Source organism: Dasypus novemcinctus, chromosome 30 (genome assembly GCF_030445035.2).
Source record: "Dasypus novemcinctus isolate mDasNov1 chromosome 30, mDasNov1.1.hap2, whole genome shotgun sequence".
NCBI lineage: Eukaryota > Metazoa > Chordata > Mammalia > Cingulata > Dasypodidae > Dasypus > Dasypus novemcinctus.
Genome location: NC_080702.1, coordinates 29,207,386 through 29,222,046, shown reverse-complemented (window position 1 = coordinate 29,222,046; position 14,661 = coordinate 29,207,386). Strand labels below are relative to the sequence as shown.

Here is a 14,661-nt window from a genome sequence, read left to right as displayed (position 1 = left end):
GGGTCTCACGAGACCAAAATCAGAGGGTCGGCCAGGCCGGGCTCTTCTCTGGAAGATCTGGGGACGAATCCGCTTCCCTGCTCGGGTGCGGGCAGGATTTGGGTCCTTGCAGCTCTGGCACTGAGGCCCCGTTCCATTGCTGGAAGTCGACTGGGGGTTGCCCTCAGCTGATCCCCCGATCAGGTCAGGCCCACCCAAACCATCTCTGTCTCTAAGGCCACCTGACTTGAGGCTCCAGTGACATCCACAATGTGCTTCTGTAGCCCAGCTGCTAGACACCCCCACCCCGGGACCTGTGTTTGAGGTTCCCAAGAGTCACCCTAAGGTCCGATAATTTGCTAGAAAGCCTCGCAGGACTCAGAAAAGCCACCGTTAAACGGTTTGTTGTGGCAAAAGAGCACGGATTAAAATCAGCCCAGGCTGGGAAAGGGTGTGGCTCAGCGGTTGAGCTCCAGCCTCCCACATACAAGGTCCCAGGCTCAATCCCTGGCCCCGGTACCTCCAAAACAAAAAAAAAAAGAAAAGAAACCAAGGGGGAAGGCGTCTGGGGTGGGGTTCGGGAGAGACCAGCCACAGGCTCCCGGCTGCCCAGCCCCAGGGGGTCACAAAGTGGGCTTGCTTCTCCCGGTGGCGACGTGTGACAACACACACGGAGCAGTGCCAACCCGGGGAGCCCGGCATCCGGGGATTTTCTTGGGAGTGGGTCACGGTGGCATAGCTGACCACCTGAGCGGCCCCTGCAGGGGTTAAGCTTATCCCACGTGTCCCCAGACCAGACCCCGCCCGAAGGCACTGCGGCCGTGGCCGGCCACTCCAGCGTGGCCTGAGACGCCAGGCGAACAGAGTCAGGAGGGCATTCCGAGGGCTTAGAGGAGACCTCCAGGGGGCCGGCCGAGGGCATCCCTGGGATGTGCAGGGTGTGGACGATCCAGGCTTGCTGAGTTCTTACCCCTTTGCTGCACAGGCCCCACCCCGCTGCGCGAGTCCGAGAAATCCAGCCTTAGCACACCCGCCAGGCTCCTTTCCCGGCGGTTTCAAGGGCCCCCGGGGCTCAGCTATCGTGGTCGCTGGGACCCTAGACACCATACGGCACCCTGAGATGTGCTCACAGCATCTCTGGACTAAAGACCCTTCCCCGTCCTCTCCCCAGAGAGGGAGCCAGGCCCCTCCTAGGGTGCCACGGGACACGGTGGAGCCAGCCCCGCCCCGGTCCAGGGAGGCCAGAGGGCCTGGGGACACCAATTTTAACAGTGGTGACAGCAGCGGCTGCCCTGGCAGGTGCGGGGCGTGGGCAGGCCGGGAGCAGCACACACTTTATTTTCGTCACCTCCATTTACTTTCTGAGCTTCCTTGCCAGCGGGTGGGGGGTGGGGGTGGCCTAAGCTCAGCCATTCTTCAGAGTCTTCGAACGCGTGAGGCCACTCCTCGCTCCTTCTCGCTGCAAAGGGCAAATGTCCTCTGCTGACCTCACTCTCCTCCCTCTCTCTCTCCTTTGCCCCCCTCAGATGGCTCTCTCATGTGTCTCCTCATTGTCTGCTCGTTGTGTCTGCTTGTTGTCTACTCGTTGTGTCTACTCATTGTCTGCTCGTTGTGTCCACTTGAGTGTCTGCTCATCTTCTTTAGGAGGCACCAGGAACTGAACCTGGGGCCTCCCGTGTGGGAAGCAGGTGCCCAACCACTTGAGCCATGTCCACTCCCTGCTCGTTGCATCAGCTTGCTGCTTCTGCTCGTCATCTTTGGGGGCACTGGGAACCAAGCATGGGCCCTCCTGTGTGGGAGGCAGGTGCCCAATCGCTTGAGCCACATCCGCTTCCTGCTTGTCATATCTGCTCGTTGCATCAGCTTGTTGTATCGGCTCGTTGTGTCTGCTCGTCTTCTTTAGGAGGCACGGAAACCGAACATGGGACCTCCCTGTGGGAGGCAGGTGCCCAACCACTTGGGCCACACCCACTCCCTGCTCGTTGTGTCTGCTCATCGCACCAGCTTGTTGTCTCTGCTCGTCTTCTTTAAGAGGCACCGGGAAATGAACACAGGTCCTCCCGTGTGAGAGGCGGGCACCCAACTGCTTGAACCATATCTGCTCCCTCCTTCTCTTTCTCTCTCTTTCCTGCCCTCCCCTATGTTCTCTCCACCCTGAGAACCTCCTTCTTTGATCTGGAAAAATCCTGCTTTCCTGTTTCTCCTAGACCTTTTGAGTCTGGCCCCCAGGAGCCTCTCTCCCAGGGGCTCCCGCTGCGTCCCTCTCACGTCCCCCTTGCCTGCTGCTTCCTGCCCCCGGGGTGACGAGGGCAGAGCTGAACCTGCGCCTGGACAAACGTAAAGCCAGATGGCGTGCTTTGTAACTAGAAGGGACTTGGTACGATCGTGGGTTCCTGGGACGGCGGGACACAGACGCGGTGACACGTGCGTAAAGGACTCACGTAGGACTTCGGTTACTTACAGTTCCCAGTAGATGAGGCGGCCAGGCAGGGCCACGCAGGAAATCACACCATGACAGAGTAGCAGGGACCCGGGGTCAGCGGAGGCCACTGAAATCTGACCAGTGAGGGCCACCAAGCAGGTGCTCAGGCACCCGTGGAGGGGCTCATTTGAGTGACTCTCGGGAACCGTCCCAGTTGGCACCTGGCCTTAGGGTGACGGGGCAGGTGCATTGTGTCCCCAGAGTGTGACAGCCAGGTAACTAGAGCAGCTGGAGAGTGGCCTCGGTGGGACGCCCAAGGACAGGAGCCGACAGGGCGGCATTTTATTTATTACTCTTTTAGAAACACGCTTTCTAATTCTCCTTAAGAGCAGCCCAATCCTCCCAAGAACACTTGGCCACTTCAACCAAACGAAAACCAGCCGCCACGTTTGCACAAAGATCCTGCCCGATAAAACTCTTAAAAATCTCAGAAACCCATCAAATCTTAACCAACCTTGACCGTGACAAAAAAGCACGTGACGCGGGTCAAACCAGCCGTCCCCGTGCTGTCGTCCCCCTTCGTCCGCCGAGAGCCTGGCGAGCCCGGTGCTGGAGGGGACGGCAGCAGGGGACGGCCACGGGGGGAATGATGACCCCAGGGCACCCCCGAGCAGCCGCGGTCCACAGCCCTGGCGCGCCACCTCGTTGCGCGGGGACCTGAGCTTGACCGAGCAAGAATGCCTTTTGCCCTTGGGTTTAGAAAGACCCAGAATTTATGCTCGTCCAGCCTTCGGGTTCAGCAAGGCCGGAGAGAGTGGTGACAACGGACAGCGGTGGCTCTTTCGGGGTGGGCCACCACATCAGGCTTATTCTGGCGCTTCAGACTCTCACTCGTCCCAAAGGCAAGGGGGGTCGGCCACAGCAGGGGGCCTCCACGTGGATCTGCACCCGCAATGGCCCGGAAGGTTCCGGCCAGGGCTGGGGTGGCCCTCGCAGGATGTTGGCTCTTTGTGAGCCTGAAACGGGCAGCCACGCTGGCCATGCATTGAGCACCTGCTGTGTGCCCACAGCATCCGAGAGGAGATGAGTAATAAGCAATAAACACGATAATGAAGGAAAGGACTGGACACGCCAGGGGGCAAGGCGTGTGTTGATGGGGGGGGGAAGAGCAAGGGGCTGGCACTGAGGGGGGGACGCTCCCTCAGTGTTGTCCCCCGCAGTGGGGGGGATTCTCAACCCCCCCGCCACGGGACGTTCAGCAACATCTGAGATATTTTGGGTTGCCGTGCCCGGGGAGGGCAGCGCTCCCGGCACTGAGGGGAGGGGGAGCCAAGTGTCGCAGCTCAACGTCCTACGACACCCAGGACAGTGACCCTGCCCCAATGCCCCCCGACGCGCCCTGCCCCCCCGACCTCACTCAGATGCCAAGGGCGTGTGTCCTTCCTCCATCAGAAACAGGAGACGGCAGGCAACGACGGTGCAGAGGAAGTGGCCTGGAACAGGTCCCTTCATAGTCGGTCCCGGCACATTCTCTGCGGTCCCTGCCCAGTGTGACTTCCCTGAGGGGCCGCCAGAGACCCCGGGGTTTAGGGACAGTTAGTAGAGCTGTTGACTGCGTCTGCATCCCAGAAGCCAAGGAAGAAGTGTTGGAAGTGGGGGTCAGGGCGACCCGAGTCGGGGTACAGGGAGAGGGAGTGACAGCAGCTGGGATGCCACCCAGGGGGCGGCCCAGCCCCAGAGCTGGCTCGCAAAAAGCTGGCCGAGACCTGAAGCAGAGGGAGACACTAGCTGCTCGTAGATAGAAAGATCCTTGCCCAAAAAAAAGGTCCTCGCCGAGGAACCTGCAGATGCAAAGGCCCTGGGGCAGAACGGAGCGCAGCGTGTTCACGGAACAGCGCAGGGGCCAGCGGGGCTGGAACAGAGTGACCTCAGGGGAGAGTGGGAGGCGGGGAGGGCTTGGGGTTTTGCTCCGAGTAAGGTGGGAGCTATGGGGGGGTTCAGGTGAGGGGAGGGACGTGCCCTGCCTCGGCTGCTCACAGGCGCCCTCCGGCCGCCGTGGGCCATGCTTGGGGGCGGGAGGCGCCTGCAGCTATTCAGAGCCGCAGGGAGTTTGCCTCACGACCACCGCCCTGTGCCGTCACCCAAAGGCCCCCCCTAAAGGATCGCTGCCCCCACGAAGACGCCGCTCTCCAGAGCCCCACTGGCGGGGGGAAGCTGAGCGGAAACTTGGGGGGCTTCGCGGGCCGCCTGGCAAAGCAAAATCCCTTCACCCACCCTGGGCTGAGAAGCAGCCCCAGGGTGGGTGCTGGGAAAGGGAGAAGGGGTGGAGGGAGGAGGGCAAGGAGGGCAGGCACGGGGGGGGGAGGGCTCGGCCTGGCCCGGGGTAGGAGAGGGGGCTGGTCCAGCCATGCCGGCTGTTAAAACCTGGAAATAATTTCATACTGGTTGTAGACTGCCTCTGCGCTGTCCCCGACTCCTGGTCCCTCCCAGTGCCAATCCAGCAGTGGCAGAGTTAATACCTGGCCCAGCAGAGGGTCTGCAGGTGCCCCCCAGCTCTGGCTCTGCAGCCTGATCGGGGCCGGGAGAGAGTGGCCCTTCTGAGTTTGGGACAGCAAGGGCTTATGGGATCCGAAGGCACAGCCCCAAAGGGGTGGGGCCAGGCTGATGTATCAGTCAGGACTGACGAGGTTATGCTGCCGTAACAAACAGCTCCGAGATCTCGGCAGCTCAGACCGACAGGCTCGTTTCTCCCCCCCCCCCCCCCAAGGACAGAGCCCCCTCGCGGGCCGGCCGAGGGCCTCGCGATCACTCAGAGGCAGGATTTGTGCAGCCGCGGGCTGTAATGTCACCGGCTGCTCGGCCAGAGGGGAGGGTCCCACCACTTGGCACTTAATGCCCCGGCCCCCGGGGACACCCATTTGCCCGCTCACTGGCAGTGAGCTCTTCAGCCACCCAATGCCACACGCAGGCGCTGTCCCAGCCACCCAGGCGGGCAGGTTCATCTTGCATGTGGGGAAACTGAGGCACGGGGAGACAGAGGGGCCTGTCGGAGTCACCCCTGGGTAACGGGGAGCCAGGATGGGGACCCTGGCCGGACCCTCCCCACCCAGCCACCCCCCCCCCCCCCGGCGCTGGCTCTGCCAAGCCCAGAGCCCACGTGGCAGCCCTCCCGGGCTCAGGTTCCCGCGGCACTGGAGACGCGCGGTGACCGGGGCGGCGGGGGCCACCGGCCGCGCAGCTGACCCACGGGGCTGCGTCAGGGGCGGGGCAGGCTGGTCAGGGCGCCCCCCTCCTCTGCACCCACGCCGCAGGGGGCGCCGACAAGCAGCAGATGGACGCCGAGCTGCGGAAGGAGATGATGGCCATCTGGCCCAACCTGTCCCAGAAGACGCTGGACCTGCTGGTGACACCCCACAAGTGTAAGAGTCTCCAGCCGGGCCCCCCCTCCCCCCCCCAGGCCCCGCCCCCGGTGCGCTCCCCGCCTCCCCGCGTCCCACCCACTGGCGCGCTCGCCTTGTGTCCCCAGCCACCGACCTGACGGTGGGCAAGATCTACGCGGCCATGATGATCATGGAGTACTACCGGCAGAGCAAGACGAAGAAGCTGCAGGCCATGCGCGAGGAGCAGGTACCGCGGCCCCGGACCCCCGACGGCCGGGGGGGCACCGGGCTTCCCGGCCACCCACAGCAGGGGGGCACGGCCGAGCCCCAGGACAGGGTCCCCGCCAAGCAGGGCCACGTCCAGGGGACGTGCCCGGATCCATTTCTCCACTTGGCCGGTCTTTAACTGAGCACCTACTACACGCCGGCCACCGTGGTAATAGGGGCGGTGAGCAGAACCCAACCAGGTCCCTGCCCTCGTGGAGACCGAGGGCCGGACGAAAGAGGGCAGAGGGTTCGGGCGGGGTAAAGGGGACAAAGGGTGCCGTGGAAGGGGGGTGCCATTGGAAGTGGGTGGTCGGGGAAGGCTTCCTGGAGGAGGTGATGCTGGGAGCCAAGACTCCAAGGAAGGGACCCGGGCTGGAGGCAGCCCGTGCAAAGGTCCTGGGGCCGGAGCACGCCCGTTGAATTTGGGGAAACAGCGAGGTGGTCGTGGTGGCCGCTATGGAGAGGGAGTGGACGGGGGGGGGAGCAGGGAGGCGACAGCGCAAAGCTCGGCGGGAGAACTCCAGCTTTGGCACCCGGTCACATGGGAGCCATGGAGGGTTCTAGAGAGAGGAGGAACGGGCCCCGACTCAGTTGTTCACAGGTGCCCTCTGGCTGCTCTGGGGGGGGGGGGGGAGAATAGTCTATGAGGGGGTGGGCAAGTGCAGCGGCACCTGCGCCAGTCCAGGTGAGCCGGGGCGGGGACCGGAGCAGGTGGGGGGCACGGGGGTCCCTGCGCCGACAGCCCCGCTCTCTGCCGCACCCCAGAACCGGACGCCGCTCATGTTCCAACGCATGGAGCCCCCGTCGCCGACGCAGGAGGGCGGGCCGGGCCAGAACGCGCTGCCCTCCACGCAGCTGGACCCAGGAGGCGGCCTGTGAGTGCCCGCTGTGGCCTGGGGCAGGGGAGGGGACGCCCCGGGGGGGGGGGAGGCGGGCGCCCATGGGCCTGTGTGTCCCCCCCCCCCAGGATGGCTCCGGAAAGCATCGTCAAGGAGAGCCCGTCCTGGGTGACCCAGCGGGCACAGGAGATGTTCCAGAAAACAGGCACCTGGAGCCCGGAGCGGGGGGCCTCCGGCCGAGCTGCCCAACAGCCCCCCCACCGCGCAGGTGCCTCTGCCCACCCCGCGGCCTCGGGGGGTTGGGGGTGGGGGGCCGGGCCCCATGCGCCTCCCCGGGGTTGGGGGCTCACCCGCCCTTGCGCCCCCCACCCCCGCCCCCGCAGTCGGTGGAGATGCGCGAGTTGGGGCGCGACGGCTACTCCGACAGCGAGCGCTACCTGCCCATGGAAGGCCAGACCCGGGCGGCGTCCATGCCCCGCCTCCCCGCCGAGAACCAGGTGAGGGGCTTTCACCGGACCCCGCCCCCCCGGAAGCCTGGGGGGGGGACCCCCGCGTCCTCCTCGCTCCGCCGCCGCGAGCAGGAGGCTGAGCAGGGCGCAGAGGGGCGCGGCACGGGCGCCGCCCTGTCGGCAGACGCGGGGAGCGCAGCTGGTCCCGGCCGAGACCCGCGCTCAAGGGGCCCGGTCTGTGCACGCGGGGCTGCTCTCGGGGGCTCGGTGGGTCTGGGGGGGGGGGGGGAGGCCAGGGTGTGTGTGCCTGTCGGTGTCTGTCGTGGCTGCTTTCCCCAGCTGCGGGGCCCGCGCTGGCCGAGGGGGAGTCTGGAGACTGGGGACCCCTCCCCTCGTAGACCCACAGGGACCCCCAGTCCCCAGAAAGCCCAGAGGCGGGACCCCAGGGCCCACCCCTCTGGGGGGAGCTGGGAGGGACAGGCCCCAGGCATGCCTGGCTGCAGCGAGCTTCCAGCACTGGGGGGGGGGAGGGTCACCCCCAGAGGGGGGGGGTCACCCCAGGGCGCAGCCTCCGGCTGCAGGGAACTGAGGAAGGGAGCACCCCCAGCCTGCACGCGGCTGCCCCCGTCCCCACCCGGCCGGCCCCCTCCCCCTGGCTGAGCTGCCCAGGAGCGCCCCCCCCTTGCCTTGGGGGTGCCCCCCCCATTGTCACCCGGGTCCCCCGAAGCTTGGAGGGCCACCCTTGGGGAAGTGGGGAAGAGCCAGGGCTTGGGGATGGTTTGCATGGCATGAGGCAGAGCTCAGGCCCTCCCCCCCCCCCCGCCCCGCCCCCCCGCCATCTGTCCGTCTCGTGCCGCCGCCATCTGTCTGTCTCCTGTCTGTGTCCTCGGACCCCAGCCGCGGCCTGAGCCGCCCCTCCACCCCCCGCACGAGTGGGGGGACTCTCTCTCTCTTCCTCCTCAACGCCCCCCTCCCACACCTCAGCCCCCCCCCCCACTTCCTCCCCGACGCCACCTCCTGACCGCCCTCTCGGCTTTTATCTTTATTTTCTTCTTTCTGTTTTCTTTCTGTGCGCACCACCCCGTGGGGCTGTGACAGAGGAGGAGGGCTCGGCCGCGTGGGAATAACCTCACTGTAGGTACCGCACCCGCCCGCCACCCGGCTCGGCTCCGGCCCCCTCTTCTTCCCCACCCCCCCCTCGTGGGAGTCCTGTGTCCCCCCCACCCCCACCCCCGGCCTCGGACCGGCGACCCACGCCCTCCTGCGTGCAGCCCCCTCCTCGTGTGTGGTGTCCTCCGTGTGCCCCGTCTGTGCAGGGCGCCCCACATTCACCCTCACCCCCTCCTCAGGGTCCCCAGTCCAGGCAGCCAGGCCCACCCTGCATCTCGTTCCCGGGGTCCCCCTGACACAGTCACTGAGCCCCCCCCACCAGCCCGGGGTGGGGGGAGCCGTCCGCTCCTCTCCCCAGAATCCCCCCCCCCCCTCTGTCCCGGGGCTTCGAGGGATCCCGGGCTGCAGGCGGAGGGATGAGAGAGGGCCCCCAAATGCCGGGGGGACCCCCCAGGATGGGCCCGGGCAGGGGGACCCGGGGGTGCTGCGTGGGCTTCTGGGCCTGAACCCCAAGGCCCTCAATGGCAGGCACGTCCCTGGGGGGCACCGGGTGAGGTCACCCAGCGGAAGGGGCCCCCCCAGTTTGCACCCTCTTCCCGACAGCCGGCCGGCCTGTCCCCGGCAGCCACCCCTGGGCAAGGCAGAGGCCCCCGGGGGGGGGGGGCGCAGCAGGCAGGAACGGAGGGCCCTGGGGGGACAAACCGGCCTCTGGGTGGGTCCCCCGGCACGGGTCGGGGGGCCATCGCGTCCGATCCGAGGCCTCCCCACCGCTGCACCCCGGCCTCCGCCCTCCCCCCCCAGGCACCCCGCCCTGACGCCCGGCCCCTGTCCCCCCCCAGACCATCTCGGACACCAGCCCCATGAAGCGCTCCGCCTCCGTCCTGGGCCCCAAGGCGCGGCGCCTGGACGACTACTCCCTCGAGAGGGTGCCCCCCGAGGAGAACCAGCGGCACCACCAGCGGCGCCGCGAGCGCGCCCACCGCGCCTCCGAGCGCTCCCTGGGCCGCTACACCGACGTGGACACAGGTGGGCCACCCCGCCAAGCCCGGGCCCAGGAGCTTCTAGAAGGGTCCGAGCAGGGGACGAGAGAAGGCAGGGCCCGCTCTCTTAGTTTGCCGCGGCTGCTGTGACAAATAGCACGCGTGGGCCCAGACTCAAGCCACCAGAAGTGGTTCTGGAGGCCAGAAGCCCAAACTCAAGGGGTCCAGAAGGTTCTAGAAGGGTCCGAGCAGGGGACGAGAGGAGAAGGCAGGGCTGGCTGTCTTAGTTTGCTGGGGCTGCTGAAACAAACACCATGCATGGGCCCAGGCTCAAGCCACCAGAAGTGGTTGTGGAGGCCAGAAGTCCAACCTCAAGGGGCCCAGAAGGTTCTAGAAGGGTTTGAGTAGGGGACAAGAAAAGGCAGGGCCAGCTGTCTTAGTTTGCCAGGGCTGCTGTGACAAATACCACGTATGGGCCCAGGCTCAAGCCACCAGAAGCAGGTCTGGAGGCCAGAAGTCCAACCTCAAGGGGCCCAGAAGGTTCTAGAAGGGTAATGAGCAGGGGTAAGAGGAGAAGGTAGGGCTGTGTTATCTTAGGTTGCCAAGGGTGCTGGAACAAATACCACATGTGGGCCCCAGCTCAAGCCACCAGAAGTGGTTGTGGAGGTCAGAAGTCCAAACTCAAGGGGTCCAGAAGGTTCTAGAAGGGTCTGAGCAGGGGACAAGAGGAGAAGGCAGGGCTGGGTATCTTAGTTTACCAAGGGTGCTAGAACAAATACCACGTGTGTGCCCTGGGCTCAAGCCACCCAAAGGGGTTCTGGGGGCCAGAAGTCCAAACTCAGGGGCCCCAGAAGGTTCTAGAAGGGTCTGAGCAGGGGATGAGAGAAAAAAGTGGGGCCGACTATCTTAGTTTGCCGAGGCTGCTATGACAAGTACCACAGCATGGGCCCCAGGCTCAAGCCACCAGAAGCAGTTGTGGAAGCCGGAAGTTCAACCTCAAGGGGCCCAGAGGGTTCTAGAAAAGTCTGAGCAGGGGACGAGAGGAGAAGGTAGGGCGGGCTGTCTTAGTTTGCCGGGACTGCCGTAACAAACACCATGCATGGGCCCAAGCTCCAGCCACCAGGAGTGGTTGTGGAGGCCAGAATTCCAACCTCAAGGGGCCCAGAAGGTTCCAGAGGGTCTGAGCAGGGGACAAAAGGAGAAGCCAGGGCCCACTGTCTTATTTGCCAAGGCTGCTACGACAAGTACCATGCGTGGGCCCCCGGCTCAAGCCACCAGAAGCAGTCGTGGAGGCTGAAGTTCAACCTCAAGGGGCCCAGAAGGTTCTAGACAGGTTCAAGCAGGGGACAAGAAAAGGCAGGGCCGGCTGTCTTAGTTTGCCGAGGCTGCTGTGACAAATACCATGCCTGGGCTTGGGCTCAAGTCACCAGAAGTGGTTGTGGAGGCTGGAAGTCCAAACTCAAGGAATCCAGAAGATTTTAGAAGGGTCCGAACACTCGAGGAGTCCAGAAGGTTCTAGAAGGGTCGGAACACTCAGGGAGTCCAGAAGGTTCTAGAAGGGTCCGAACAGGGGACGAGAGGAGAAGGCAGGGCCGGCTGTCTTAGTTTGCCGGGGCTGCTGTAACAAATACCACATGTGGGCCCCGGCTGCAGCCACCAGAAGTGGTTGTAGAGGCCAGAAAGTCCAACCTCAAGGGGCCCAGAAGGTTCTAGAAGGGTCCAAGCAGGGGACAAAAGGAGAAGCCAGGGCCCACTGTTTTATTTGGCAAGGCTGCTATGACAAGTACTACGCATGGGCCCCAGGCTCAAGCCACCAGAAGCGGTTCTGGAGGCCAGAAATCCAACCTCAAGGAGCCCCAGAAGGTTCTAGAAAGGTCCAGGCGGGGACGACAGGAGAAGGGAGGGCCGGCTGTATTAGCTTGCCAGGGCTGCTGTAACAAATACCACACGTGGGCCCAAGCTCAAGCCACCAGAAGCGGTCGTGGAGGCTGGAGGTCCAACCTCAAGGGAAGTCTGGAACTTTCCGTCGGCGGCTGGCAGTCATCCCTGACTCATTCTCTGCCGCCATCGTGCAGTCGTGTCCCTCTCCATCTGTCTCCTCCTCTCTGTCCCCAAGTCGCTCTGCTCCCAAGGGCTGTGGCCACCCCAGTTCTGCTCCGCCTGGTCTTAGGTGACATCTTCCCGGGTTCTTCTCACTACTGGGTTGGGGGGTTAGGACTTGAACACGACCTTGGGGACAAGTGATTCAACCCCTGAGATTGGGGTCACGGCCAGGGGAAGGCAGAGGGAGACGAGGTGGGGGTGGCAAGCAGACGGGGTCCCTTGGGACCGCCGGAGTCCTCTTCGGGCTCCCCTTGACGGCTGCCCCCCCCCCCCCCGGCCCAGGCTTGGGGACCGACCTGAGCATGACCACGCAGTCGGGGGACCTTCCGTCCAAGGAGCGCGACCAGGAGCGGGGCCGGCCCAAGGACAGGAAGTACCGCCACCACCACCACCACCACCACCACCACCCCCCGCCCCCCGACAAAGACCGCTACGGCCCCCCCCCGGAGCGCGCTGAGCACGCCAGGGCGCGCGCCCGCGACCAGCGCTGGCCCCGCTCGCCCAGCGAGGGCCGCGAGCACGGGATGCACCGGCAGGTGGGTGACCGGGGCGCGTCCCGGGGGGGGGGGGAGAGGAGGGGACCCCCCCCCCAGCCCCAGCCCGCCCCCACCCCCGGCCCTGACAGCCAGGGACTCAGCCCACAAGCCAGGGGACCCCTCCCGGCCGTGACCCCCAGCCCCAGCCCCCACACCAAGGACACGGCCCCCACCCCCGCCACTCTGCCCCCCTCCCCTGGCTTCCCCGCCCACCTGCCGCCCCCTCCCACCGCACCCCCTCCCCCGCAGCTGCTTCCTCTTTGGTTGTGAAATCACCTTTTGCGTTTCTGATGACAGCGGCCTCGACCCCTTTACGACTCATGCCCCCCACCTCCGCGCTCCCCCCCCCCCGCGCTGCCCCTCCCCCCACCGCTGTCTTTCGCTTTCTTTTAACCTCAGCTTCCCTTTTCTGTTTCAATTATGATTTCTGTCCTCCCGGGCGCCTGTGAGTAATTTTGGAAAAAACAAAAAACAAAAAACTTCTGCTCTTTTTTAACCCCAAAACTTACACAACTCCATTTCTCATTTCTCTTTGTCGTGTTTGGTTTTTTGACTCCCCCCCCTTTTGTCTCTCTCACTCCCCCCACCTGTCTCCCCCCCCAACCCCGCCCCCCCCGTGGCTGTGGCTTTTTATTCCTCTTTTTTTTTATCCCCCCCATTCCAACGTCTCCGTGTCCCTTCCCATCCCTGCCTTCCCCCCACCCCTTCGATGTCCCTTCGCTCCCCCCCCCTCACCCCCCTCCCCTCCATCCTCCCTGTCTCTTTCTGGTTGATTTTGTTGTATCTTTTCTTTTGATTTCCTTTGTTTCAATTTTCGTGTAGGGCAGTAGTTCCGTCAGTGGAAGCCCCGTGCCCTCCACGTCCGGTACCAGCACTCCGCGGCGGGGGCGCCGCCAGCTCCCCCAGACCCCCTCCACCCCCCGGCCGCACGTGTCCTATTCCCCGGTGATCCGTAGGGGCCCGCAGCAGCAGCAGCCGCCGCCGGGGGCGCGGGCGGGCCGCGCGGTGGCCGGCGGCCCCCGGAGGTACCCGGGCCCCGAGCCCCCGGGGCGCGGCGAGTCGCCCCGGCCGTGTCGCCACGCGGGCGCGCGGTGGCCGGCGGCGCCGCCCGCGCCCGAGGGGCCCCGGCCCCGCGGCCACTTCCCGGGCTACGAGGCCGACGGGCCGGGCAGCGGCGCCGAGGAGGCGGCCGCCTACGACGCGCCCCCCGCCGCGCGCCACGCGGGCCGCTCGCCCCGGACTCCCCGCGCGCCCGGGCCCCCGGCCTGCGCGTCGCCCGCGCGCCCGGGCCGGCGACTCCCCAACGGCTACTACGCGGCCCACGGGCCGGCCCGGCCCCGCCAGGGCCTGCACGAACCCTACAGCGAGACCGACGATGACGACTGGTGCTAAGCGCGCGCGGGGGGCGCCTCTGCGCCCCACGACCCCCTCCCCGCGCGCCCCACTGCACACCGCCCGCGGGGACAGGGCGCAGGGCACCCCGCGCGGCCACCTGCCCCGGGGGAGGGCCAGGGCCCCCGGAAGCGCCCCCTGGACGGCGCCGGGGGGGGGGGCCACCTGCGGAGACCCCCGCCTCTCCCCCCCCCCTAAAAAAAAAGCCTCCTGGTCCGGGCCGTGGGCCCCCCCACCCACCCAGCCCCGACCTCCCCACTGGCCGCCTGTTGGCGAAGGCTCCAACTGGGACCCTTTGGGGGGCCAGACAGACCACCCAGCCGAGGGATTCGACTTAACTCAGCCATTTTTGGAGAACCTTGGGGGAAAATGGAAACAAACAAAAAAAAACATTTTTAAAAGAAAAAAAGGGGGAGAAAAAAAAAAATAGCTTCTATTGATGAGTTTTATCATCTCAATTGAATCTTTCCTTTCCCTGGTGATGGCGTGTGGCGAAGAAGCCAAAAGCAAAAGGGGGGTACACAGAGCCCCAAGCAGGACTCCACCGCACACCTCCTCACGGACACCCCACTTTCTCAGACACACACAGGAGTGCTTGCTGGTATACCAAACCCTAGTATTAACTGCCTGCAGAAAATCAACGTTTAAAAACACACACACACACAAAAACGGTTTTAAAAAGGACAAAAAAATTCACAATCGAGAAAAGTAGCCTTTTTTCTGATATTTGGTCCTGCTTGAAATAACAAAAGGAAAAGAAAAAAAAAAACACCACCACCAACTGATTCCTTTGCTTCTTTTTTCTTTTTTTTTCCTACCTTGTTTGAAAACTGTGGGCTTGGGACTGTGAATTATTGCATGACATTAAAAAAGAAAAAAAAAAAAACAATAAAAGGTTGACTCAAAGGGCTTTTTGGATTGGCGTGGTCTTTGCCAAGGGCTGCCGGGGTCTCGTCGGGCCACTGTGGAGGAAGGCGCTTTGGTGGCGCTCTGGACAAAGTGTCTAAACGCGGCCGCAGAGAAGGCTGCAGCTTGCTGGCTGTTCACGTGCGCCTTGCCATGTCTGGGTGTCACCTGGATGTCAGCAGGGACACCCTCATAAAAGGCCACAGGCCAGTGGCCAGAACGCCAGAGAGCCTGGCTGCCTTCGAGGGTTCCGGAAAGTCAAAACCAAGGAAGAAGCAAGTGCTTGCCAACCTGGGGT

The 14,661-nt window shown here is 64.6% G+C and overlaps 1 protein-coding gene across 1 annotated transcript in view; it reads left to right on the top strand.

The window, feature by feature from the left end:
- The window catches only part of CACNA1A (calcium voltage-gated channel subunit alpha1 A), a 247,894-nt gene extending 233,531 nt beyond the window's left edge, over window positions 1-14,363 (top strand). The window contains 10 exon segments of the mRNA XM_058290314.1: window positions 5,713-5,820; window positions 5,928-6,028; window positions 6,814-6,923; window positions 7,016-7,112; window positions 7,114-7,155; window positions 7,271-7,384; window positions 8,435-8,470; window positions 9,286-9,472; window positions 11,812-12,065; window positions 12,888-14,363. Of these exon segments, the coding sequence (XP_058146297.1) occupies window positions 5,713-5,820; window positions 5,928-6,028; window positions 6,814-6,923; window positions 7,016-7,112; window positions 7,114-7,155; window positions 7,271-7,384; window positions 8,435-8,470; window positions 9,286-9,472; window positions 11,812-12,065; window positions 12,888-13,457 (1,619 nt within the window). The 3' untranslated portion in view covers window positions 13,458-14,363.
- The last annotated feature ends 298 nt before the right edge of the window (window positions 14,364-14,661 follow it).